This window comes from Cnephaeus nilssonii (genome assembly GCF_951640355.1).
Source record: "Cnephaeus nilssonii genome assembly, chromosome: 21".
NCBI lineage: Eukaryota > Metazoa > Chordata > Mammalia > Chiroptera > Vespertilionidae > Cnephaeus > Cnephaeus nilssonii.
Genome location: NC_137092.1, coordinates 43,213,782 through 43,240,405, shown reverse-complemented (window position 1 = coordinate 43,240,405; position 26,624 = coordinate 43,213,782). Strand labels below are relative to the sequence as shown.

General features: G+C 63.1%; 2 protein-coding genes across 6 annotated transcripts in view; one reads left to right on the top strand and one right to left on the bottom strand.

Moving 5' to 3' along the window:
• The window catches only part of NOS1AP (nitric oxide synthase 1 adaptor protein), a 126,709-nt gene extending 112,636 nt beyond the window's left edge, over positions 1–14,073 (top strand). For all 5 annotated transcript variants that reach the window (XM_079761978.1, XM_079761977.1, XM_079761976.1 and 2 more), the window contains 4 exons: positions 1,502–1,667; positions 2,598–2,741; positions 12,290–12,584; positions 12,815–14,073. In XM_079761978.1, the coding sequence (XP_079618104.1) occupies positions 1,502–1,667; positions 2,598–2,741; positions 12,290–12,584; positions 12,815–13,271 (1,062 nt within the window). In that variant the 3' untranslated portion in view covers positions 13,272–14,073. The remainder of the gene's footprint in view (positions 1–1,501; positions 1,668–2,597; positions 2,742–12,289; positions 12,585–12,814) is intronic.
• SPATA46 (spermatogenesis associated 46) lies at positions 6,053–12,276 on the bottom strand. The gene is made up of 3 exons (XM_079761983.1): positions 8,380–12,276; positions 7,825–7,929; positions 6,053–7,001 (listed from the first exon to the last, which is right to left on the bottom strand). Exons 1-3 carry the CDS (start codon positions 8,480–8,482, stop codon positions 6,502–6,504), a joined length of 708 nt encoding a protein of 235 aa, XP_079618109.1. The 5' UTR covers positions 8,483–12,276; the 3' UTR covers positions 6,053–6,501.
• Positions 14,074–26,624: the final 12,551 nt, after the last annotated feature.

Sequence of the window (26,624 nt, the reverse complement as noted above, 5' to 3'; positions counted from 1 at the left end):
GTGTCCCCGCGTTTGCAGAGCCGCGGTGCTCACTTCACCCTGTGCGCTGTGCCCGCCGGAGCTCGGCCACCTGCAGAAGAAGCTGCTTTTTTCCGTGCCGGGCACTGGCCACGTCCACCTGGGGGTGGGGTCAGAGGCCGGCGGAGCCGCTAGGCAGCCCTCTGGGCGGGGAGATGGAGATGGAGACAGTGAGGTGCAGGGGGAAGTGAGTCGCCTGCGGGAGCAGAGGGAGCCAGCGGGCCGCTGCTGGCCGGCTCTCCGTGCTGGGATGTTCAGGTGCAGGGAGCCCCCGGTGCGGGCTCGGTGTGCAGGATTATCTGCTCTGGGCACTGGAAGTTGAGTCTCTCGCTTCCGTTTTGTCCTGAAGAGCCTAGAGACTGTCTGCTCAGCAGGCCCCTCTGTAAGCCACTTGCAGGTGGAGTCCTCCTGTCCCTCCCACAGCCCGTCCTGTTCCTCAGGACCAGCAGGTTTGGGGACTTGGGCGAAATACCTCTGGGCCTCCATTTGCGAGGGAGAGAGAGCCTTACAGGCCCCGCCCAGTGTCCGCCCTGACCCGGCTCACGGGCATCCGCTGAGGCCTTGGGGACGGCAGGTTTGCTTCAGAGGCCCGGCCTCCCGCTCCCCCGGCCCCTCCTGGGACAGAGGCCCCTTGTGGGAGCCATGAATGGAAAGTGGCTGCTGATCTCCTTAGTGGCTCCACTTAGAAGCAAGGTCAACCGCAAGGTCATGGCTGAAATCTGCAGGAGCAAGGGCGGCCACCCACTCAGAGGGGGTCTGCGTGCTGCCCTGGGACAGGCCGTGGCTGCTGGCCCTTGTTCAGATTGGACTACGGGGGTGGGGGGAGGGGTAGGGGGGCTGCCGTCTTTACTCTTGGAGAAACGTGGGTTTTTCTGGCTCAAACTGCTCTTCAGAAACGCAGAGCCTTCCCGCCAGCTCCTCCGACCCCTTCCCACTGCCCCCGCGCCCCGCCCCCCGTGCGGGTCTTCCTCTGCACCCTGCCCACGGCTGCCACGCCCACGAGCCCCCGCAGCGACCCCTTCATGCCCTTCTCGGTACAAGGTCACCTGTGTGAGCACCCTCCTGCCTGGGCTCCATTTCCTCGGGGTCCTTCGCTCAGGGTGTCCCACCCCGAGCTCTCCAAGAGCCGCCCGGGACACGCAGGCAGCAGGCCCGGTCCTGGGGCCATAGGCATAGGAAGGGATGGGCGGCCAGGGGACGGAGCTGACACCACAGACGTGAAGACAGACTTGGTTGGGGCACCTCGCAGTTTTGAACGGGCCGCGGGGCTTCAGTTTCTCGGTGTGTTTGGGTGTGACTGCTGTGAGTGGAGGTCAGTGTGTTGGTTCTTGGAAACATCCGGATTACAGGCCCAGATGCCGCTTCATCTTGGGTTGAATGTGGAGGTCATGTCTGGTCCCTGCGAGCGCCCCGAGTTTGCATTCACGTCTTGTCTTCTCAGCCCCTCTCTTCTTCACCCCTCTCTTCTCTCTTCCTGCTTCAGGTTCACTTGCTGAAGGACCAGCTGGCGGCGGAGGCGGCGGCGAGGCTGGAGGCGCAGGCCCGCGTGCACCAGCTCCTGCTGCAGAACAGGGACGCCCTGCAGCATGTGTCCCTGCTGGTCAGGCAGGTGCAGGAGCTGGAGCTGAAGCTGTCAGGACAGAGCACCAGTAAGTCAGGGCCCGTCTGCGGCCCCTCGCTGCCCGGGGCTGGGGCACCACACGCTCTTTCCCAAAAGCTCTTGGCGGTGCTGAACTGCTTGGCATTCCAGCAGAAACCCAAGGTCCACACAGGACCGGCACGCGCAGGGCCCGACGGGTCCCGGCTGCTCCAGCCCAGTGCCCAGGCTGTCCGTCACCATCACCAGCATGATCCCTGCCTCCCTGGGCCCTCGGCTCGCCACCCAGGCTTCCCCCTGACACACCGCCGACACACACACTCCGTGGACAGGCCTGGCTGGGCGTGGCTCGCTGGTCTACCTGGCTTTCCCTCGCGAGCACCGAGAGAGGCGGAGGCGCCGCTGGGCGGTGCTGTGCTGCTGGGCGGCAGGTGCCTGGCACCTGGCCTCTGTGCCCAGCTGTCTCCAGGCCAGACCGGGAGGCGCAGCTCCACGCCGCCCTTGAGCCCCTGGGGCTCACTGTGCTCCGTGTGTGTCCAACTCGGAGATGAGGAGGTGGCTCCGGCAGTTTGAGGACGAGAGGTGTGGAGCCAGGGTCAAACCCGGGTCTAATTACAAAACTAGTGCTTTTCCTGTGACCCCAAGGTTCCCCCAGACTGCCCCGTGGCTTCCCTGGAAACATGCCTCCCAGGCCCCGCCTGCGATGGGGCCGCAGGGGCCGAGGGCTGGGCTCTGTTTGTGCAGCCCAGAGCCCTGGATGGGCTCCCCTGCACGTCCCCACCTGGGAGCCTCGGGATTTTTACTTTTGTCCCTTGAGTCCCCCCCCCCCCCCCACGGTGGTTAGTCTGATCCCAGCCCCCCCCCCTTCCCCGTCACCTACCCCCGCCTGCACCACATCCCAGGGCTCCTCCCCTGCAGCCTGGCGTTGGCTGTGGGTGGGACGGGCTGGGGACGTGCCCTGACCCTCCCCCTCTGTCCGCAGTGGGCTCCCAGGACAGCCTGCTGGAGATCACCTTCCGCCCCGGAGCCCTGCCCGTGCTCTGCGACCCCACGACCCCCACTCCAGAGGACCTGCCTTCGCCACCCCTGGGCGCCGGCCCGGCCCTGCCTGCAGGCAGCCCCTTAGGTAGGCGCGACTGCTTGGTGAAGCTGGAGTGCTTCCGGCTCCCCGGGGTGCGGGGCCCCCCGCTGGGCGGCCTGGAGCTGCTCCGCTTCCGGGAGTCGGGCATCGCCTCTGAGTACGAGTCCACCACGGACGAGAGCGAGGAGGAGCCGCCGCGCCTGCTGCACGTGCGGCAGCGCCGGGAGCCGGGCGACAGCCTGGAGGACACGGTCGCCGTGTAGGGACGGCGGTGGGCCCGGGCCAGTAGCCGGTGTGCTCTGTTTCAGAGCATTGGGTTTTGCTCCAGAGGGTGAAGTGGAAGCCATTGGAGTCCCCGAGGGGATCGGCTACCCTCCCAGGGCGGCTGCGGGCTTTGGGACGGACCCAAGGGCCCGCAGGCTCCTCGCCGTGTCTGTGAGGCCCGAGACAGCTGGCCTCCACGTGGTCCGATGGAGGGAGGCGCGCACCCTGGGGCCGTGAGTCTGGGCGCCAGGGATGCCGCTGCCTCACCGCCTCGGGGAGCAGGTCCCCTGCAGGTGGTGGCGGCTGAGCTTGGGCGTGACGGCGGGAGAGTCGGGGGGCTGCTCCCGGACGCTGTTCTCTGCGCCAGCGTGAGTGTGTTTCCCAGGAGACAGTGTGGCCTCGGTCAGGCCCTGCTGTGGGGCGGGGACAGCCTCCACTGCCACATCCCCCTTCTGCCACGCCCCCGAGTGAGCCTTCCACCAGAGCCCTCGCCCACCCCTCGCTGTCCCTCCCCTGGGCAGTGGCGGGCGGTTCTTACTGCAGAATGCCCACCAAAGGCTGGTAGCTGACATGCTCTGTCCAGGGTCCGGAATCACTGCCGCTTGTCAAGACCCCTGCCTCGTGTCCGTGGGCCGGGCCTCGAGCGCCCCCAGCAGTCCTCTCGCCTGAGCCACCTGGGCCTCGCCGCGCGGGACTGCTGGTGGCCGGGCAGGGGGACAGGCTCCTGTGCTGCCCGAGGGCCGGTCAGGCAGATGGGCTCCTGACCCTGACGTGTCAGAGGCGGCCGGACCATCCAGGCGAGATGCACCTGTCAGCCTGTGGGGCACCGCCTGTCGGCAGGGTGTGTGTGCGTGTGCAGTGTGCACGTGTGGGAGGGAGGGGTGCGTGTCGGCGTGTGAGAGTGACAGACAGGAGAGGACAGATGTCCAGCGTGTGCACCGGTCGAGAGGGTGGCCTGTGTGTTTGCTTCCTCTTCCGGTTCACAGTTCACCACTGGAGGTGGTGCGGACCTCGAGGGAGGCAGGGAGCAGGGGTGTGAGACCTGGCACCCGCGGGAGGACGTGGGCCACGGGGGCTCCGGGAGCGGGTCCTCTTCCGTCCCAGAGCTGAGCTCAGGGCAGGCCTGGCTCTGAGGCCAGGGGCGGGGTGACCAGGTGGCCGTTGGACGTGATGGGTGAGGAGGGGACAGTTTGTAAGAGGGCCCTGAGGAGCCGTGGAAAGGACAGCATTGGGGACACGGCTCCCTGGCCGCTGCTGGACCACCCACCCCTGCCCTCCGAATGCCCCTGGGACCCGAGGCCGCCCCGCCCTCCCCAGGATGAGGAGGCAGCACCGGGTGGAGCTGGGACCTGGGCGACCGAGGGCCGGGCCTGTCCTCCCGCCCTGCCTCTCGCTCTGAGCCCGGCCTGCTCTCCATCCTGCTCTGCCCCGCGTGGAGGACGAGTGGACACGGGCACCGGCCTTGGGGTCCAGCCCACGAGGCCTGCAGTGCGGACAGACGGACAGCACCTCCCCGCAGGGCCCCACCCAGCCCTCGCCGCCTGCTTCTCTCCGCTGCTCCTGTGCGGGGCTTCTCTTGCCCACTCCTCCTGGCTCCCACCCCCCACGGCTGTGTGGGTGGCTGGGCCCGCGCTCCAGACGTTTCTTCCTGTAAGTGCACTTACTCCGGGGCCGCCGCGCACCTGCGGCTCCACTAATAAACCTTCTTACTTCTCAACGCTCTCCTGTCGTCCTCTCGCTCTGCTCCCCGCCCCTGCCCTGGCCCGTGACACTCCCCTGGCTGAGGTTCGAGGGGGAATTCACGTGACTCACGGTTGTGTGGACACGGACCGGCCTGCATGCTCGCCCAGGTCAGCTTTGCTTCCCCAGGGGACCCGTGTCCCTCCCGGGCATGTCTGTCAGCGCGGGAGGGGTGTTGGCAGGTGGTGGGTGGCGCCGGGGACATGGTGTCTCACCTTTTCTGACTCCGTGTGGGGTGGAGGCAGCAGCCAGTTTGAGTGCTGGGAAAGCTTGGCGTCAGCTGTTTGGAGGTAACACTAAGACCACCAGGCGACAGAAGCCCACCGGGTCCCTGACTAGATGTCTCGTGTGGGGTTGGGTGGGTGCTGAGTGGGTGCATCTTAGAGAGTCTGCTCCCTGGCCACGCCAGCTGCCCAGCGAGGACTGTGGAGGGCGGGCGGGCGGGAGGGGACAGCGGGAGGGACAGCGGGAAGGGACGGCGGGAAGGGAAGGGACGGCGGGAAGGGAAGGGACGGCGGGAAGGGAAGGGACGGAGGGAAGGGAAGGGACGGAGGGAAGGGACGGCGGGAAGGGAAGGGATGGAGGGAAGGGACGGAGGGAAGGGACGGAGGGAAGGGAAGGGACGGAGGGAAGGGAAGGGACGGAGGGAAGGGAAGGGACGGAGGGAAGGGACGGAGGGAAGGGAAGGGACGGAGGGAAGGGACGGAGGGAAGGGACGGAGGGAAGGGAAGGGACGGAGGGAAGGGACTGAGGGAAGGGAAGGGACGGAGGGAAGGGACGGAGGGAAGGGACGGAGGGAAGGGATGGAGGGAAGGGACGGAGGGAAGGGAAGGGACGGAGGGAAGGGAAGGGACGGAGGGAAGGGGCGGAGGGAAGGGAAGGGACGGAGGGAAGGGACGGAGGGAAGGGAAGGGACGGAGGGAAGGGAAGGGACGGAGGGAAGGGACGGAGGGAAGGGAAGGGACGGAGGGAAGGGAAGGGACGGAGGGAAGGGACGGAGGGAAGGGAAGGGACGGAGGGAAGGGACGGAGGGAAGGGAAGGGACGGAGGGAAGGGAAGGGACGGAGGGAAGGGAAGGGACGGAGGGAAGGGACGGAGGGAAGGGAAGGGACGGAGGGAAGGGACGGAGGGAAGGGACGGAGGGAAGGGAAGGGACGGAGGGAAGGGAAGGGACAGAGGGAAGGGACGGAGGGAAGGGACGGAGGGAAGGGACGGAGGGAGGGGTCAGCGGGCGGCTAAGTCGGCAGCCGAGAAGCCAGGCTTTAGTGGGCACTCTCAGCTGCGTGGAGGGCAGAGGCTGGTGGGGGGACTTGGTGGGGCCCAGGCCTGCAGGGAAGTCAGGGGCTCAGGGCGGCGGGTGGCCTGTGACGGGATCAAGCGCACCCCGTGGCGGGCACGGTGTGAGGAATGGGGAGACTTCATTCTGAGACGCCCTGCAGAGCAGAGCAGAGCGGAGCGGAGCGGCCGGGTGGGGCTTGCTGGGCACACCTTCCGCGTCCCAGGTCCCAGGAGGCCACACAGTGCGACAGCGGGGAGCCCCTGTCCTTGGGCCGAAACCCTGGACTGGGCACCTCACTGAGAACTGCCATCTTAGCGGCTCTCCCCAAACCCTCGGTGGTGTCGAGTCGGGGTGTGGGCCTGGGGTTGCTAGGCAACTGGTAGCCAAACGGGATGGAACATGGATGGGACTGGACGGACAGCAGGCGCTGCCGGTGACCGAGACTCCACGGAGCTGTGCTAACGGGTTTATTGGCCTCTCCCTGGAGAGCGATGCGGCTCTGCTGCGGGCCGGGCCGCCCGGCTACTTGCGGGCCTGGCCGCCGCCCAACGGCAGCCGGTCTGCGGGCCGGGCCCAGAGCGCCTTGAGCTTGCTGTAGAAGACGCGGCAGCTGAAGCCCTCCCTGAAGCCGCACTTGATGTGGCTCTTGAGGGAGCACAGGGTGGGGTACATGCGGCAGCAGGCCGCGCACTTGAAGCCGTTGTGCTGGGCCGGCAGCCCCCGGGAGGCCCTCAGGATGTCCTGGGAGCTGATGTGGTCGGCGTCCCCGTGCCGGGCCTTGGCCTCGCGGGGGCTGGGGTTGTCGGGGGAGGAAGAGGACGAGCGCAGGCTGTCGGCCGCGTCCTCGGGGAGGCAGCTGTCGCCCCGGCCCTCGTCCCGCGGCAGCTCGGGGAAGCCGTGGGCCTCCCGGGGGCTCTCCTTGTCCACGCACACGAAGTAGCTGTAAGGGGAGAACCACGGCCGGTAGATGGTGCAGCTCCGCCTCGGCTGCTCCCCATTCTGGGGGTCCCCCAGCATGCAGTCTGCAAAGGAAAGAGCCAGGTCTGAGCCTGGGCGCAGGGCGGAGGCATGGGGCCGCCCCATCTCCTGCTGGGAAGGGCGGTGTGATCGGTGGGTGGAGGCCTCCGTCACCGCCCGGCAGCTCCCAGGTGCTCCTCTAGGGACAGACGGACGGACGGCGCAGCAGCCAGCCCTGGACCTCCAGAGGCCCCTGTCTGCCACCAGGGTGAGACCACCGGTCCCTGCCACAGCCCAGCAGGCAGCCCTGGGAGTGGGAGGAGAGCCGGAGCCTGCACAGCCTGATCTCTGGGAGGGAAGACCGGAGAGGAGGCTGCATGGGGAAGGCAGCACCCGACCTGTCCCGGGCCAGTCCCGGGCCTTCTGCTCCCCCACCGTCCCGGGGCTCACCTGGCGCCTGTCCCGGGGGCTCACCTGGCGCCTGTCCTGGGGGCTCACCTGGCGCCTGTCCTGGTGGCTCACCTGGCGCCTGTCCCGGGGCTCACCTGGCGCCTGTCCCGGGGGCTCACCTGGCGCCTGTCCCGGGGGCTCACCTGGTACCCACCCCAGGGGGCTCACCTGGCGCCCACCCCAGGGGGCTCACCTGGCACCTGTCCTGGGGGCTCACCTGGCGCCTGTCCCGGGCCTTCTGCTCCCCCACCTGTCCCGGGGGCTCACCTGGCGCCTGTCCTGGGGGCTCACCTGGCACCCACCCCAGGGGGCTCACCTGGTACCCACCCCAGGGGGCTCACCTGGCGCCCACCCCAGGGGGCTCACCTGGCGCCTGCCTGGGGGCTCACCTGGCACCCACCCCAGGGGGCTCACCTGGCGCCCGTCCTAGGGGCTCACCTGGCGAGAGCACCACCCCTTGCCGCAGAGCGCTGCTCGGGTGCTGGGGCAGCGGGGCCTGCGCTGGGCTGGGTGCCTCCGTGGGGAACGCGGTCTTGGCAATGTCTGGGGACAGAGGAGATGCTCTTGGAGCTGAGCGAGAGTGGGAGTCCTCCTGGACCCACCGAGCCATGTCTCCAGGCCCCCCTCGGGGCGCCGGCACCAAGTGGCAATGAAACAGTGGCCTCCTCTCCTGCCCTAGCGGGGTCTGGCCATGGGCCGTGTGGCTGTGGCGTGGCCCCTCCTGAGGACAGGGGGAGGCGGCTGCTATGGAAACATCTCCCCCACAGCAGAGGGTGCAGGGGACCCGCTGTCCGTCACCTGGGTGGCACTGGGGCTTAGATCAGAAGCTCCCAGGACAGGGCCCTGCTCCGTCTAGCCCGGGTGTCTCGGTGCCTGAGCCGGGGCCGCGGCTGTGGGGAGCGTGCCCTGTGCAGGTCCTGTAGCTGACCTGGCAGAACCCTCCACTGAAGGCCTCAAACCCTGCATTTCTGTGGCCATCCTGGCAGGACCCACCTGGCAAGCTGGGACCTCGTGGGGACATGAGGTCAGGAAAGGTGCTCAGGGCCGAGGAGGAGACCCGGGGCCCCGAGATGCTGAGGAGCGAGAAGCTCTCCATACTTGGACTGTCGCCGGGCACGCGGTCACACGCCTGCCCCAGGCGGCTCCGGGGTTGTCCGGGCGACAAGCATTCTGAGCTCAGGTGACCTCACAAGCAGGCCCCAGCATTCCACCCGCGGCCGGCTCCCCGCTCAGGGCCTGCGGCAAGGAGGTCTGACCTTTCCAGAGACGTCCACCTGTGGCTCCTCGCAGCCGCCTTGATGGAGCGTCCCAGCGCCAGGGCCCGGCCCTCCGTGGGGCTGTCTGCTGGCCACTCTGCTCCTTCATTCTGTGTGTGTCACTGTCGCCCCAGCTCTGGGGGCCTCTGTCCTCTGAGATGCTCCCTGCTCTCCTCCGTCACCTGCTCCGTCTCGGCCCGACCTCTGCCAGTGCTGTTGTTGTTTTAGTGTCTGGGTTTCCCCCGTTTGGGTGCATTTTCCCCATGTTCTTTGGAAATAATTCCAAACTTATAAAAAGTTGCAAAAGTAAAACTAGTACAAAGAACATGCATAGGCCCTGTCTCCAGATCCTCCTAACGGTACCGGTTCCCCCTGTTCTGTGGGTCCCCCCGCCCGCCCTCTGTGTGCATAGCGCGCTCTTTCCTGAGCTGCTGGAAGGCGCTCGCCCACACAAAGCCGCTTTATGCGCTAATGCTCAGTGCCGTCTCCTCGGGAAGGGAGGGGTGGGTAAGTGGTGGTCCGTCTGTTTTTAGCAAACGGCTGGCTTACTCCGCACTGCTTGTTGCCAGCAGCCTGGCCCGTGGGGGCTGTGGAGGAGGGGCAGGGGGCAGGGCCTCTTGCAGGTCAGCTGGAGGCACCCCGTTCTAGACAACTGTGAAGGGTGGCAACTCAGTGCGTACCGCGCTTCAGATCTCAAACGGGACACGTTTGTGCCAAGGAAGCTCGCCCGCTCGGGGAGCAGCAGAGAGTGTGGGCGTGCCCGGGCCTCTGTGGCTGCCCGAGCTGCCATCCTGTCTGTGGTCGTGCTCGGGACCAACCGTCTGCAGGACTGTGCGCTTCTGTGAGCCTCACCAGGGCCTGGGAGCTGGTGGGATTGGAACTGGTGCCTGCACCGTGGCCGTGGCACCTGGGCCTGGGAGCCAGCCTGTCCTCCCACTCCACCCTCAGCCTCGTGTGCTGGCAAGCACCTGCCCTGGCTCCCCGCCCCCGTGTTGTCAGACAGCTGGCACAGACAGCCCGCCTGGTCTGGAATCTAGCAAATGCGTGTGGAAAAGAGACGGCCGGTAATGAGCGATGCGCACGTGGCCATAGGACGTGGCGGTTGACCCGCTGCCGCCGGCTGGGATCTCAGACCCTGGGTGCGAAGCAGCTGTGGGGCGGGCCAGCGCCTGCTGCTCGGGGGGTTAAACACGGCTGTTTTGTTTCGTTGTTGAGGAGCTGGTGGGGAGCTGGCCCCACGGTCTGCGATAGCTGTGGGGTCTCTGTCTCCTTACTCCGCCTCGGGGTGGCCCTGCTGGTGGCCCAGGCCAGAGGGGACACGCTCAGGCGGTCCGTCTGCATAAACTGTCTCTCTCTTGTTTGCTCCCCACCTGCTTTCTGAGCCCTTTCTCGGTCACACAGGTAAGAGACCGTCTTTCTTATGAATCGCTGTCCCCGGACATAATGTGCATGTTGGGTGTTGGGAGGGCCACGGGGTCCCCTCGCCACCGTTTTCTGAACCACCAGCCTCTGCGAGGATGGGACAGAGTGAGGTCATCAGTGAGCCGGAGGAGGGGTCGTGCTTGCCCCTCACAGGTGTGGGTGGGGAGCCCCAGGCCGAGCCCACGTTGGGGAGAAGGGCAGCTTCTCCAGCGGGACCCCAGCACCCCGCAGACACCCCGGGAGGTGCAGGCTTTGTAAGCTGAGAAAGGCGTGGAAACGGTTCTGCATGTGTCTCAGCCCGCAGTGCAGCAGTTTCTGAGTGTCATGTGAAAGTCCCATTCGGTGACACTAACTGCTACCGTTTGCCAGGGCCTGTGCTGGGCATCACAGAAAATAAACCGCGCCAGGAGCTCGTCCCCGTGAGGAGTTAGTGCGATCAGACAGGCTCAGAGGCTGTAGAGGGGCGTGAGGGGCAGTCTTTCAGGTCCCTGAGAGGGAGTAACACAGGGAGGCAGGGCGCCGGGCCAAGGTTACTTCGTGTTCATGGGAGAGGGTTTTGAAAGGGGAACAACAGGCCCGCAGTCTGCAGAGCACTGCCGTGCTTTTAGCTGGTTGCTCGGCAACGCACCGTCAGCGGCGGGGAGGGGAGGCCAGGAGCCAGGGGGCTCGCCCTCCCACGCTTGTGGCCCAGACACCTCCTCATTTGTGGAAGCAGTCTAATGCCTAGCCTCCCGGCCTTCTCTGCTAGTTTGCAGATTCCATGATTACGGAAAGTGACGGGGATGTGGGACGTGATAGGCAAATTACACAAAAGAAAACAAGCCACCCTCCTCAGGGAGGTCCGGAGGGGGAGGCCCTGTTTGGGCTGAGCTGGGAGCTCCTGACAGGGGGTCTCCACCCCACGCTCCCAGGGACGCCCTCATTGAGTCCCCACATGTCCCCACGGGGTGCTTTCCCTGCACAGGGGTCAGGGGACGTTTCAGAGGTCAAGACTGTGCAGTCCATCCTGGAGGGAGGTCTCCACGCCTCTTCCCACAGGCGCCTCCTGCCGCCCAAAGACCCTTAAAATGCAGCTTCCCCAGTCACTGGTCAGGAGGGGTTGCTCGCTCAGAGCGCTCCCCGCAGGACCCAGCAGCGCAGGCGGGGAGCGCGCAGCCCGAAGCCCAGCAGAGAAAAGTGCGCCCTCACCCCAGCCTGTCTGAGGGCGGCCTGGCAAGGGCAGGCAGGACGCAGGGGTGCTGACCCGACAGGAGCCTGGGCCAACCAGACCTCTCCGCCCCAGACTGAAGAACCCACGTCTGGCCGCCTGCAGTGTGAGCTGGGTGTGCAGGGGGCGAGGATGCCGCGGGCGTGTGGACAGCATGGCATGGAGGTCTAGCCACTCTCGTTACAAACCTGGAGCTACACGCTTGGCCTCCACACTTTTCCATCTGCAAAATGGGTTCAGAATTAAACTCAAAATATTTATTGAGCACCTACTGTGTGCAAGACCCAGGCCCGCTGTTGAATAGAGAGGTGAATGAGGCGTGGCCCCTGCCCTCTGAGGGGACTGCTAGCCAGAGGCCCTGAGGGAGGGACTGCACCAGGCAGGCGTAGGAGCTGGCACAGCATCCTCCGAGCAAGCCCAGTTCTGGTTCCACCTCGGCTGTCACGGCCCGGGCGCCTCGGGCAGACAGCTCCTTACCTCGCCGGCTCTCCGGGGGATGCGTGAGGACGCGGTGAGCTGGGGCGCCTCCTCGCCCGCTTCGGGGAGCCTCTGCGGGGCTGGCCCACTGTCCCAGGTTCCACGCAGGGGGTCGGGGTCAGTGCTGACCTCCCGGGGAAGCGCCCACGCCTGCCGCCTGCCCGTGCCGTCCGGGCCCGAGGCACGCGGCTCACACGTGCTCTCGGCAAGGAAAGAGCGCCTGCTCCGTGGCCTCATCCTGTTTCCTTCACTCCCAGGGGCTCGTGGCCCTGGCGAGGGGACAGCCGTGAGTCTGGGAGGTGGCTTCAAGGGGTGGGTTAGCCTTTTCCCGCTCCAGCCGTCACCACTCACCTGGGCGGGGAGACCAGCCTTTCCGGTCCCACGTCCCATCCAGGACCCGCACGGGGAGGTCCGGGGGTCTTGCTGGCTCTGTCTTGGATGTCCCTACATCCGTACACGGCCCTGGGCGTGGCGCGGGGCGGGACACGCCGACGGCGGGGGGCACGGCCTCCGCTCACTCGCCGCCTCTGTCTGTTCCCAGTGGGCCACAGCATGTTTGAGAATCCGAACGCGTCCCTCCCACCGAAGCCGCAGTCCAGCCACTCTGGGCCCCAGGTGTCCCGGTCGGGGCCCCTGGGGTCCGTGGAGCCGGGCGGGCCGGGCCTCTGGGTGGGCAGCAGCCAGCACCTCCGGAACCTGGGCAAAGCCATGGGAGCCAAGGTGAACGACCTCCTGCGGAGGAGGGAGCCCTGGGGCCTGGGCAGCGTGGGCGCCATGGAGGTCAACTGGACGGCCGAGGCCCAGCTGGCCGGCGCGCCCGGCGGGGAGGACGACGGGTGAGTGCCTCCCTCCCACCCCAGGGTCCTCACTGCACCGCTCTGACCTCCGACCTCTGAGCGAGGATGTCATAGCCGGAAGCCACTGTGCTGGAGCCGCTGAGCCCCACGCTGCGACAGGAGGGAGAGCGGGCGTGGTCCGGGCACGGGTGCTGCAGGGGGGCGGGGGGGGGCGAACACACAGCCGGGCGGGGGCTCGTCGGGCAGGTGCGTCACTGTCACCCCTGCAGGTCGGCCCTGCCAGAAGCCGTCCCTCGGCTGGACCCGCCGCCACCCACAACCCGGAAGCGAACGCCCCGGGCGCTGAAGACCACACAGGACATGCTGATCTCCGCCCAGCCCGTGCTGAGCAGCCTGGAGTGCTCCCCGCCCCCGGCGCAGCCCGGCCCAGCGGGGCCTCCTCCGCCAGAGGCCACTGTGGATGGGGCCCTGCCCAACGGCGACGGCGAGGCGTCCCTGTCGGTGCCTGACCTGATCCACCCGGATGGCTCGGGCGAGCCCAGGCTGAAGGGCGCCCAGTGCAGGAGGGTCTCCCCTCCCGGCCCCACCGAGAGCAGCAGCCTCCAGCTCAGCCTCAGCCCTGGCCGCCCGGCTGAGCTGCCGCAGGACAGCAGCCCCTGCCCCGGGCCGCGGACCTGCAGCCTGGACAGCGAGGGGCCGCACCCCGACCTGCTGTCCTTTGAGTAGAGACCCCTGTGGTCTCCTCCACCCTCACCCCAGCTCCACGGCCCCCCCCATCCGCTGCCCCCCACATCCCCAGCAGAGCCCCCAGGCAGGTGCAGGGCCTGGCCCCACATCCTAGGAAAAGGGCGGAGACGGGCCGGCCCTCACCTCATTCCTGTGGGCCCTGTGCTGCTGGCTGAGCCAGTGGACATAGCCGCTGGCAACCAGGGGAAGGACTGGGGTGTTCTCCCTGTCTGTGCCACACACACCTTGACCCCCATGTCCCACTCTCCTGCCTCAGGAATGGGGTTGGGTCAGGAGTCGGGCTGGGTCAGGAACAATGGGTTTGGCTTGATGATGGACCAAGACCTGGAGACCCAGCCTCTGACCGCAGCTCTGCCAGGTCACTCCTGGTCCCAAGTCAGTGCAGGCTCCTGCTGTCCTGTCTCGGAGGAGGAAGCTTGCAGAGCTGTCCTGGGAATTTTCTAGAGATTTTATATTTATACTAGAGGCCCGGTGCATGAATTCGTGCACGGGTGGGGTCCCTCAGCCTGGCCGGTGATCGGGGCTGATTGGGGCCATCTTGCCCAGCCCAGATTGGGGCGGCTGGCTGGGGGAGAGGCTGCAGGAGGTTGGCTGTGGGAGTGCACTGACCACCAGGGGGCAGCTCCTGTGTTGAGCATCTGCACCCCTGGTGGTCAGTGCACGTCATAGCTACCGGCCGGTCATCCGGTCGTTGGGTCATAATGGTCACTTAGGCTTTTATATAGAGATTTTTAGTAATTTTTCTGGTAGAGGACGATGGTAATAAAATGATCTGTTTGGTTTTGCTGGTTTGGTCTTTCCTCCCGGGGGGCAGGGAGCAGCTGGTTTTCTGAATCTGAGGTGTCACCAAAAGCTTGGGATCCGTGTGCCTGAACAGGGGCACAAGGGGACCGAAGCCAGAGGCGGCGGCAGTGAGACCGCCAGCCTGGGGCCCAGAGCGGTGGTCCCCTAACTGGTCGCTGAGTACGTGTCCCTCTCCCTGTCCTGTTTCAGGGTGTCAGCGTGACGTGCAGTAAGACCCGGGGAGGAGGTAGGAGGCAGGAGGCGGGGAGGGGAGTGGCGGCGGGTCGTCCCAGCCGGCCAGTGACTCTCTTTAAATTGAACGTATTGGGTGACATTGGTGAATGACAAGTTCAGGAACGAGGTCATAATGTGACACCTGTTGACCATGTGCTCCTACCCACAGTCTAGTCTCCATCACCGTGTACTTGACCCTTCACCCTCTGGTCCTCCCCTCCCTCCCCTCCTTCCCCTCATTCCCCTCCTTCCCCTCCCTCTGGTGACCTCCCCGTCACGGTGCCTGAGTCGCCACCTGCAGTTTCATGTTTCACGTGTGAGTGAGGTCGCTTGGTTTTCGTCCTTTTCCATCTGACCTCATTTAGCGTGACGTTCTCGAGCTCCATCCATGCCGTCACAAATGACAGCCTCCCCCTTTCTCGTGGCTGCCAGGGTCCCTGTGGGCATGCACCCTTCTCTGTCAGTCCTCCATCCAAGGACACTCGGGGTCTCCATGTCTTGGCCACTGTGAAGAATGCTGCAATGGCCATGGGGGTGCACATATCTTTATGAATAAATGTTTTTATATTTTTTGAGCAAACACCCAGAAGTGGGATTGCTGGATCATGTGGTAGCTCTCTTCTTTTTCTTCTTGTTTTGTTAATCCTCACCTGAGAATATTTTCCCATTGATTTTAGATGGAGTGGAAGGGAAGAAGGGGAAGAGAGAGAGAGAAACAGCGATGTGAGAGAGACACATTGATTGGCTGCCTCCCGCACACACTCCTGACCGTGGTTGGAGATCAAAGCTGCAGCCCAGGTACATGCCCTTGACCAGGAATCGAACCCAAGACCCTGTGGTGCACAGGCTGACGCTCTGACCCCTGAGCGCACCGGCCAGGGCGATAGCTCTAGTCTTCATTTTTGAGGAGACGCCACACAGTTTCCCGCCAGCAGTGCCGAGGGCACCTGCCCGCCCGTGGCCTCGCCAGCACGTGCTGTGGGATGCCAGCCATTCTGGCAGGTGCGGTGCAGCTGTGATCGGCACCTCCCTGACTCCCTGCCCTCTCCCACCCAGGAGGGCTCTGTGCGCCAGGCAGACACTCTGCAGGGAGGGGCAGAGCGGCCAGGACGCTCGGTCGTCATCAGCGTGTCAGTGGGACTCAGAGCTCACCTGGTGTGCCCTCACCCAGCGAGCCTGGCACAGGGCAGAGCTGGCCTGAGGGACCCCCAGCTGAGAACTGACCAGGCCTTTTGCCTCCTCTACAGGAGAAAGGCGGGGAGCAGCAGAATGGGGGCGTGGGCTCTGTCACTGAGCTCACAGGGGTCCCTGGCTCCACCCAGAAGTGTCTCAGCACCATCACTGACCGCACAGCAGGGGGGCCTCCAGCACTGACCGCACAGCAGGGGGGGCCTCCAGCACTGACCGCACAGCAGGGGGGGCCTCCAGCACTGACCGCACAGCAGGGGGGGCCTCCAGCACTGACCGCACAGCAGGGGGGGCCTCCAGCACTGACCGCACAGCAGGGGGGGCCTCCAGCACTGACCGCACAGCAGGGGGGACCTCCAGCACTGACCGCACAGCAGGGGGGCCTCCAGCACTGACCGCACAGCAGGGGGGGCCTCCAGCACTGACCGCACAGCAGGGGGGCCTCCAGCACTGACCGCACAGCAGGGGGCCTCCAGCACTGACCGCACAGAAGGGGCCTCCAGCACTGACCACACAGCAGGTGGGGGCCTCCAGCACTGACCGCACAGCAGGGGGGGCCTCCAGCACTGACCGCAGAGCAGGAGCCTCCAGCACTGACCGCACAGCATGGGCCTCCAGCACTGACCGCACAGCAGGGGGGGCCTCCAGCACTGACCACACAGCAGGGGGGCCTCCAGCACTGACCGCACAGCAGGGGGGCCTCCAGCACTGACCGCACAGCAGGGGGGGCCTCCAGCACTGACCGCACAGCAGGGGGGCCTCCAGCACTGACCACACAGCAGTGGGCCCGGGTCGCTGACCACACAGCAGGGGCCTCCAGCACTGACCACACAGCAGGGGGGCCTCCAGCACTGACCACACAGCAGGGGCCTCCAGCACTGACCACACAGCAGGGGGGGGCCTCCAGCTCTAACCGCACAGCAGGGGGGGCCTCCAGCACTGACCGCACAGCAGGGGGGGCCTCCAGCACTGACCGCACAGCAGGGGCCTCCAGCACTGACCGCAGAGCAGGGGCCTCCAGCACTGACCGCAGAGCAGGGGGCCCGGGTCGCTGACCACACAGCAGGGGGCCCGGGTCGCTGACCACACAGCAGGGGGGGCCTCCAGCACTGACCGCACAGCAGGGGCCTCCAGCACTGACCGCACAGCAGGGGGGCCTCCAGCACTGACCACACAGCAGGGGCCTCCAGCACTGACCACACAGCAGGGGCCTCCAGCACTGACCGCAGAGCAGGGGGGGCCTCCAGCACTGACCACACAGCAGGGGGGCCTCCAGCACTGACCACACAGCAGGGGGGCCTCCAGCACTGACCACACAGCAGGGGCCTCCAGCACTGACCACACAGCAGGGGGGCCTCCAGCACTGACCACACAGCAGGGGCCTCCAGCACTGACCGCAGAGCAGGGGGGGCCTCCAGCACTGACCGCACAGCAGGGGGGCCTCCAGCACTGACCGCACAGCAGGGGGGGCCTCCAGCACTGACCACACAGCAGGGGGGCCTCCAGCACTGACCGCACAGCAGGGGGGCCTCCAGCACTGACCACACAGCAGTGGGCCCGGGTCGCTGACCACACAGCAGGGGCCTCCAGCACTGACCACACAGCAGGGGGGCCTCCAGCACTGACCACACAGCAGGGGCCTCCAGCACTGACCACACAGCAGGGGGGGGCCTCCAGCTCTAACCGCACAGCAGGGGGGGCCTCCAGCACTGACCGCACAGAAGGGGGGGCCTCCAGCACTGACCACACAGCAGGGGCCTCCAGCACTGACCGCAGAGCAGGGGCCTCCAGCACTGACCACACAGCAGGGGGCCCGGGTCGCTGACCACACAGCAGGGGGGGCCTCCAGCACTGACCGCACAGCAGGGGCCTCCAGCACTGACCGCAGAGCAGGGGCCTCCAGCACTGACCGCAGAGCAGGGGGCCCGGGTCGCTGACCACACAGCAGGGGGCCCGGGTCGCTGATCACACAGCAGGGGGGGCCTCCAGCACTGACCGCACAGCAGGGGCCTCCAGCACTGACCGCACAGCAGGGGGGCCTCCAGCACTGACCACACAGCAGGGGGGCCTCCAGCACTGACCGCACAGCAGGGGGGGCCTCCAGCACTGACCACACAGCAGGGGCCTCCAGCACTGACCACACAGCAGGGGGGCCTCCAGCACTGACCACACAGCAGGGGGGCCTCCAGCACTGACCACACAGCAGGGGGGCCTCCAGCACTGACCACACAGCAGGGGCCTCCAGCACTGACCACACAGCAGGGGGGCCTCCAGCACTGACCACACAGCAGGGGCCTCCAGCACTGACCACACAGCAGGGGGGGCCTCCAGCACTGACCACACAGCAGGGGCCTCCAGCACTGACCGCACAGCAGGGGCCTCCAGCACTGACCGCACAGCGGGGGGCCCGGGTCGCTGACCGTGTGATGGAACGTCAGGTCACGGAGACGTTAGGGACCTGACCGGACTCAGCGGCTCCTCTCCCTTATGGGAGGGGCCCGTGGAATGGAATCTGTGGGTTAAAGTAGGAAACACCGGGCTGGCTTGACCTTGAAAAAGAGCAGAAAACATCCCACACAAAGTCCCTCCAGCACCCCGCAGCGGCTCTGCTTGGCTTTTTGTAACCGACCCGTGTCTGAGCACAGCCTGCAGCACGCCCCGTCCCTCCAAGTCGTGACGGGGCCTTCCCTGGCCTGCCCCTCCCAGAGCGAGGTCCCGCCCCATCCCCAGCACAGGGTGGACGGGCCCACGGGCCGAACTCGGAACCAGTCCAGACGGACCACCTTGTGCGGCCTTCCCTGCGTCTGCCCCTTCCTTGCTCGGTGAAGATCCTGGGCCCTCTGTGTCCGCAGCGGTCCGAGGCCTTTGCAGCCACCTGGTGACTCCCGGGGCCTGGCCGTGGCAGGCAGGACGTTTCTGGGAGCTGAGTCTGGGAAGCGACCTCGAGGGTCACGGAGCTGAAGGATGAGACTGGTCATGGTCACCTGCCTGCCCAGGGTCTGCCCGAGACCCCGTCCTCATCCACCAGCAGCTGCAAGTGTGTGGCTGGGACTGGCCGGGGCTTTGAGCACCTGAACCGGGTTCCCTGCACCGCCCGTAGCCCTGCCTGGCGCTCACCAGCGTCATCTGAGCTGCAGCCTCTGGGCTCAGGCCTGGTGCCCGCTCTGCCTGAGCCCCGCCACGCCCTCGTCACGCTGCCCACCTGCCCTCTGCCCCCTTCCTCATTCATCCTCCAGACTCCAGCCCAGCGCCCCTTCCTCCAGAACCCTGTCCTGACCCCCAGCTCGCCTGCTCCCGAAATACCCAGTGATGTGTGTGTAGCTGCCTCCAGTGTCTCTCCCAGGAGTCGCTGAGCTCCTTGAGGGACAGCCATGTTGCCTCCATCTCTAGCGCCTCAGTCCCAGCCCCCTCCCCCCCGCCCCTGTCCCGGAAATCACAGGAGCTTGGTAATTGTGCGCTTTGAATGGAACTCAAGGAACTTGTCATTTAACTTTGGCGATTCTGTGAAGATGCACACACACACACACACACACACGCACACGCACACGCTGCACGGCATGGAGGAGCTGCACTCGGCCCTTCCTGGGTCCCTGCACTGGAGCGGGGAGCGGAGAGGGCCTGAGGGAAGCCACTTGCAAAGTGGGAAATGGCTGTGAGCCGTGGGCCTTCATCTCCGTCCAGCCAGAGCCTTCGCAGCCCCAATCCCTCGTGGGCACCTCGCCTGTGGCTGGCAGGAGTGGGCACCGATGCCCACCTAATGTGCAGAGGCCACACTCGGGTGCCAGGCTCCCGGCCTCCCAGTCACCGCTCCTCCGGCTGCTCTGAACCCCAGTTCTCATCTGGGGCTTTGCTGCTACTTGTCGAAGGCTCCGCTCGCCCAGGGCGGCCCGTCTCCAGGTGCCCGCACTGCTCTCCTCCATGACCGGGAGGCGAGCCCGCAAGCCCTCCCTTCAGATGCAGACGCCTCCCTGTGTTCAGAGACACACGGTCTTGTCACGCCATTTCATAGATGGGTAACGGAGGCTGGAATAATGACTGAGCCAGCTGCCTTACCACTGACCAAAGGCAGAAACCGGAAGGCCTGGGTTTCAAAGACTTGGGGCCAGGTGTTCCCCCATGGCGCCAGCCAGAAAGTTCCGGGAGGTGTTTGTGGCCCCGAAGCATTTCGTTCAACGGGACCATCGTCAGAGGTGCGTGCAATTCCACGAAACCCTGTAAGTCCATGGAGGAGGGGATTTAGAGACCCAGCCCCAGCCCCACCCCTGACAGCAGAGGGAACTGGGCAGATGTTGTTTATTCCACGCTCACCCATGCTCACCTGTGTCACCCGTGCTCACCTGTGTCACACGTGCTCACCCGTGCTCACCTGTGTCACCCGTGCTCACCAGCGCTCACCTGTGCTCATCTGTGTCACCCGTGCTCACCAGCGCTCACCCGTGCTCATCTGTGTCACATGTGCTCACCTGTGTCATCCGTGCTCACCTGTGTCACACGTGCTCACCCGTGCTCACCCATGCTCACCCGTGCTCACCCGTGCTCACCCGTGTTCACCCGTGCTAACCCGTGCTCACCTGTGCTCACCCGTGCTCACCTGTGTCACCCATGCTCACCCGTGCTCACCCGTGCTCACCCGTGCTCACCTGTGTCACCCGTGCTCACCCGTGCTCACCTGTGTCACCCGTGCTCACCAGCGCTCACCGTGCTCATCTGTGTCACATGTGCTCACCTGTGCTCACCCGTGCTCACCTGTGTCACCCATGCTCACCCGTGCTCACCCGTGCTCACCCGTGTTCACCCGTGCTCACCCGTGCTCACCCGTGCTCACCTGTGTCACCCGTGCTCACCCGTGCTCACCTGTGTCACCCGTGCTCACCAGCGCTCACCCGTGCTCATCTGTGTCACATGTGCTCACCTGTGTCATCTGTGCTCACCTGTGTCACCCGTGCTCACCCATGCTCACCAGTGCTCACCTGTGTCACCCGTGCTCACCAGCGCTCACCCGTGCTCATCTGTGTCACCTGTGCTCACCAGTGCTCACCTGTATCACCCGTGCTCACCCATGCTCACCAGTGCTCACCTGTGTCACACGTGCTCACCAGCGCTCACCCGTGCTCATCTGTGTCACATGTGCTCACCTGTGTCATCCGTGCTCACCCATGCTCACCAGTGCTCACCCATGCTCACCTGTGTCACACGTGCTCACCCGTGCTCACCCGTGCTCACCCGTGCTCACCTGTGTCACCCGTGCTCACCTGTGTCACACGTGCTCACCCATGCTCACCTGTGTCACCCATGCTCACCTGTGTCACACGTGCTCACCCGTGCTCACCCATGCTCACCTGTGTCACCCATGCTCACCTGTGTCACCCGTGCTCACCTGTGTCACACGTGCTCACCTGTGTCACCCATGCTCACCAGTGCTCACCTGTGTCACCCGTGCTCACCCATGCTCACCCGTGCTCATCCATGCTCACCTGTGTCACCCGTGCTCACCTGTGTCACACGTGCTCACCCATGCTCACCTGTGTCACCCATGCTCACCTGTGTCACACGTGCTCACCCGTGCTCACCCATGCTCACCTGTGTCACCCATGCTCACCTGTGTCACCCATGCTCACCTGTGTCACACGTGCTCACCTGTGTCACCCATGCTCACCAGTGCTCACCTGTGTCACCCGTGCTCACCTGTGTCACCCGTGCTCACCTGTGTCACCCATGCTCACCAGTGCTCACCTGTGTCACCCGTGCTCACCTGTGTCACCCATGCTCACCTGTGTCACACGTGCTCACCCATGCTCACCTGTGTCACCCATGCTCACCTGTGTCACCCATGCTCACCCATGCTCACCCATGCTCACCTGTGTCACCCGTGCTCACCTGTGTCACACGTGCTCACCTGTGTCACACGTGCTCACCCATGCTCACCCATGCTCACCTGTGTCACCCGTGCTCACCCATGCTCACCTGTGCTCACCCATGCTCACCCGTGCTCACCCATGCTCACCTGTGTCACACGTGCTCACCCATGCTCACCCGTGCTCACCTGTGTCACCCATGCTCACCCATGCTCACCCGTGCTCACCTGTGTCACACGTGCTCACCCATGCTCACCCATGCTCACCTGTGTCACACGTGCTCACCCATGCTCACCCGTGCTCACCCATGCTAATATGTGTCACACGTGCTCACCCATGCTCACCCATGCTCACCTGTGTCACCCGTGCTCACCTGTGTCACCCGTGTTCACCCATGCTCATCTGTGCTCACCTGTGTCGCCCATGTTCAACTGTGCTCACCCGTGCTCACCTGTGCTCACCCGTGCTCACCTGTGCTCACCCGTGCTCACCCGTGCTCATCTGTGCTCACCCATGCTCATCTGTGCTCACCTGTGTCACCTGTGTTCAGCTGTGCTCACCTGTGCTCACCCATGCTCACCTGTGCCCACCCGTGCTCATCTGTGCTCTGTTCCCAGCAACAGCCCCTTGCAGTCAGAGTCACGGTCCCCTTTTCTCGGCGAGGTTGACAGAGGCTTAGGGAGTTCCAGCACCTTGTCCAGTCGCCCCACCAGTAAGGGACACACTGACCCAGGGCCCCTTGGGGACATTTGCTCTTAGGGTATGAGTGTGAATCTGCTCTGTGAACTGCAGGGATGTAACCCAAGAGCATCATGGGAAGATTTCTATTCACCTCAAACCGCAGACTCTGCAACATGGGCTGGTGTCACCCTGGAGGTAAGGCCCTCCTGCGAGGTGAGCACTGTTCAGTGGACACGGTGGTTCCCACGGGTGAGCATGTTCTGTGGACACGGTGGTTCCCACGGGTGAGCATGTTCTGTGGACACAGTGGTTCCCACGGGGTGAGCATGTTCTGTGGACACGGTGGTTCCCATGGGTGAGCATGTTCTGTGGACAAGGTGGTTCCCACGGGTGAGCACTGTTCTGTGGACATGGTGGTTCCCACGGGGTGAGCATGTTCTGTGGACACGGTGGTTCCCACGGGGTGAGCATGTTCTGTGGACACGGTGGTTCCCACGGGTGAGCATGTTCTGTGGACACGGTGGTTCCCATGGGTGAGCATGTTCTGTGGACACGGTGGTTCCCATGGGTGAGCGCTGTTCTGTGGACACAGTGGTTCCCACGGGTGAGCATGTTCTGTGGACACGGTGGTTCCCACGGGGTGAGCATGTTCTGTGGACACGGTGGTTCCCACGGGGTGAGCATGTTCTGTGGACACGGTGGTTCCCACGGGGTGAGCATGTTCTGTGGACACGGTGGTTCCCACGGGGTGAGCATGTTCTGTGGACACAGTGGTTCCCACGGGGTGAGCATGTTCTGTGGACACGGTGGTTCCCATGGGTGAGCATGTTCTGTGGACAAGGTGGTTCCCACGGGTGAGCACTGTTCTGTGGACACGGTGGTTCCCATGGGTGAGCATGTTCTGTGGACAAGGTGGTTCCCACGGGTGAGCACTGTTCTGTGGACACGGTGGTTCCCATGGGTGAGCATGTTCTGTGGACACAGTGGTTCCCACGGGGTGAGCATGTTCTGTGGACACGGTGGTTCCCATGGGTGAGCATGTTCTGTGGACAAGGTGGTTCCCACGGGTGAGCACTGTTCTGTGGACACGGTGGTTCCCATGGGTGAGCATGTTCTGTGGACAAGGTGGTTCCCACGGGTGAGCACTGTTCTGTGGACACGGTGGTTCCCACGGGGTGAGCATGTTCTGTGGACACGGTGGTTCCCACGGGGTGAGCATGTTCTGTGGACACGGTGGTTCCCACGGGTGAGCATGTTCTGTGGACACGGTGGTTCCCATGGGTGAGCATGTTCTGTGGACATGGTGGTTCCCATGGGTGAGCGCTGTTCTGTGGACACAGTGGTTCCCACGGGTGAGCATGTTCTGTGGACACGGTGGTTCCCACGGGGTGAGCATGTTCTGTGGACACGGTGGTTCCCACGGGTGAGCACTGTTCTGTGGACACGGTGGTTCCCACGGGTGAGCACTGTTCTGTGGACACGGTGGTTCCCACGGGGTGAGCATGTTCTGTGGACAAGGTGGTTCCCACGGGTGAGCACTGTTCTGTGGACACGGTGGTTCCCACGGGGTGAGCATGTTCTGTGGACACGGTGGTTCCCCCGGGGTGAGCATATTCTGTGGACACGGTGGTTCCCACGGGTGAGCATGTTCTGTGGACACGGTGGTTCCCATGGGTGAGCATGTTCTGTGGACACGGTGGTTCCCATGGGTGAGCGCTGTTCTGTGGACACAGTGGTTCCCACGGGTGAGCATGTTCTGTGGACACGGTGGTTCCCACGGGGTGAGCATGTTCTGTGGACACGGTGGTTCCCACGGGGTGAGCATGTTCTGTGGACACAGTGGTTCCCACGGGGTGAGCATGTTCTGTGGACACGGTGGTTCCTTGCTGTGCTAAAAAGAAGCTTCATACTTGCTTTCTTAGTGGTTGTCTGACCTCGTGTGGCTGGCTTGAAGCATTGTCGTTTCAGATAACTAATGTCTGCAAAAGGCAGCTTCTTGTGATGTGTTAATGGATAAGCACTCTCTCCATGTCTTAGAGGCTGTGGTTTTCCTAAGATCATCCCACAAACAGTACATGGAAGAAAAAAATCAAAGACACAGCACCTCTCAGCAGGAATTTCAGCGGGGAGTGGGGGTGGGGGGTCTAGAACAAGGAAACTTCCCAGGATGCAGAAGGATGGAAGCCCTAGACTGAGGCGACATACAGATTCCCAAATAGGAGGGAGAGGGAGACACTCGCATTTAGACACATGGCAGGGAGATGTAAGGTGGTAAAGATAGACCATTGTCAAAGTTTCCAGAAAATAAACTTCCTGGGATCAGACTGACATTAGACATCTCAACAAGAATCCAGACACAAACACTGCCGATACTTTTATATTATTGAAAGAAAAGAATTTCAAACCTATATTTTACATTCAGTTCAACTATGGTTTAAATGAGCATAAAGGCCCTAACCTGTTTGGCTCAGTTGATAGAGCATCGGTCTATGGACTGAAGGGTCCCAGGTTCGATTCTGGTCAAGGGCATGTACCTTGGTTGCGGGCACATCCCCATTAGAGAGTGTGCAAGAGGCAGCTGAATCAATGTTTCTCTCTCTTCGATGTTTCTAACTCTCTATCCCTCTCCTTTCCTCTCTGTAAAAAAATCAATAAAATATGTTTAAAAAATAATAATAAATAAATAAATGAGCATAAAGGCCCTAGCTGGTGTGGCTCAGTGGATAGAGCGTCGGCCTGTGAACTGAAGGGCCCCAGGTTCGATTCCGGTCAAGGACACATGTCTGACTGCGGCTTCATCCCCTGTAAGGGGCATGCAGGAGGCAGCCAATCAATGATTCTCTCTCATCATTGACGTTTCTCCCTCCCCTTTCCTCTCTGAAATCAATAAAAAATATATTTAAAAAATAATAAAGAAGTATAAAGTAAAGGTATTATAAGGCATACAAGACATCAAAAGTTTCGTTATTCAAGACCATCTTGAAAATATGTGTTTGAAAACTATGTGTTTGAAGTTCAATTTTTCTTGATTTCCCAAGGACAGAGTGAAGGGATCTTTTTGGTCTGTGAGTATAGAATACTTAAAGTTTCAGTTGTTTTCTCTCCTCTGTCATTGTTTTAATTCTTTTTGTGTCTTTTCTTCCTGGTGTCTGAAGACTTTGGCGCCTGGATCGCTACAGGAACCTGCTGTGAGGCAGGCCGGCTGTGCCGCAGCGGTGCGGATGCTGCCGGGCCACCTCCGGACAGCCTCTCGGTTTATTTTTGTTGTTTCTTGGGCCTCAAGGGTAGTCCTTGGCGCCTCCTGGACTGCTGCTGGGTGAAGGCAGAGCGCTCTGGACACACCCAAGAAGCTCTTCCATTAAAGGCGGCATCCATCTTTATGTCGGCCAGATTTTAAAACAGTGAGCCTTTCCCAATTCTATTGTTTTAAGAGCAAGAAATACGAGCTGTGGTGATTTGAGTATTTGGGGTTGAGATTTCTGAGCCTCGTTTACACCAGTGTAGGTGTAATTGTCTGCTGTTCTCCACATGGTAATTTAGCAAAACCTTTAAAAAAGAGGGGAGGTTGGAGACAAAGAGTGGTGACACTCCTCATTCAGGTTGTTTCAGGTGGTTTAGAGTTTAGCTAGCCCTTCCTTCCACCTCTGGGAAGTCCTTAGCAGGCAAAGCATCTTTTTGAGAAAAAAAAACTGCCACTTCCAGATCTATGAAACAAACATTTACAGTGAAATTGAAAATAAACAGAGGTCAAAAAAAAAAAACACAAAGAAAATAAACAGAGGTCAGAGGGAGCAGGGGTGTAATCAGATGTGTTTTTTGTTGTAGGAATTCTGTGTTGTTTTTTCTTTGTTAATCCTTACCAAAGGACATTTTTCCCCATTGATTTCTGGAGAGAGTGGAAGGGAGAGAGGGAGAGGGAGAGAGAGAGAGAAACATTGATGTGAGAGAGACACATCAATTGGTTGCCTCCCACATGCACCCCAACTGGGGCTGGGGATTGAACCTGGAACCGAGGTCGTGCCCTTGACCGGGAATCCAGCCTGATGACCATTCGGTGTGAGGGCCGAGGCTCTAACCCCAGAGACACCGACCGGGGCTGTTGTAGGAACTCCTGATTTGGGATTTATGTTTTATTTCCAGTGTGTTTCACATCTACAAAACGTTAAAACATCAGTGGCAATTTAAAAGCAAAATTGCCAGCATCCTTTTGCTTTCGGTGCCAGCTCGTATGTGTAGGTTCTTGTGAAAGAAGCGCAGCGAGAACCCCAGCTGGAGAGGAGGTCTCGGGGGGCGGGGGGGGGGGGGAGGGGCAGAACAGGCTCTGGGGAGCTCCGGCCCACACAGCCGGGCGCCCGGCCTCGGGCCTGGCTTGCTGGGCTCCTGACATCAAATAACTCTCTCTAGCCAGTAACTTGTTTTGCTTTTTGGTTTCAGAAACAATCATGTTTCAAAAAATGCACAAAAGCAAAGGGAAGGCTGCTGCACTGCTGACCAGAAGGAAAGCCGGTGTGTTCTGGTGTTTTACACACGCCTGGACTTTTCATCAAAAGTGAAGCCGTCTCCCGTTGTTGGTGACCGGCTTGTTTCATAA

Bases quoted from the DNA above. Each gene is read 5' to 3' on its own strand.
- SPATA46 (XM_079761983.1), bottom strand. From the start codon at position 8,482: ATGGAGAGCTTCTCGCTCCTCAGCATCTCGGGGCCCCGGGTCTCCTCC. The intron at 7,930-8,379 runs GTGGGTCCTGCC...CTCTGTCCCCAG, and splicing joins ACGAGGTCCCAGCTTGCCAG to ACATTGCCAAGACCGCGTTC. The intron at 7,002-7,824 runs GTGAGCCCCTAG...TTTCCTTTGCAG, and splicing joins AGGGGTGGTGCTCTCGCCAG to ACTGCATGCTGGGGGACCCC.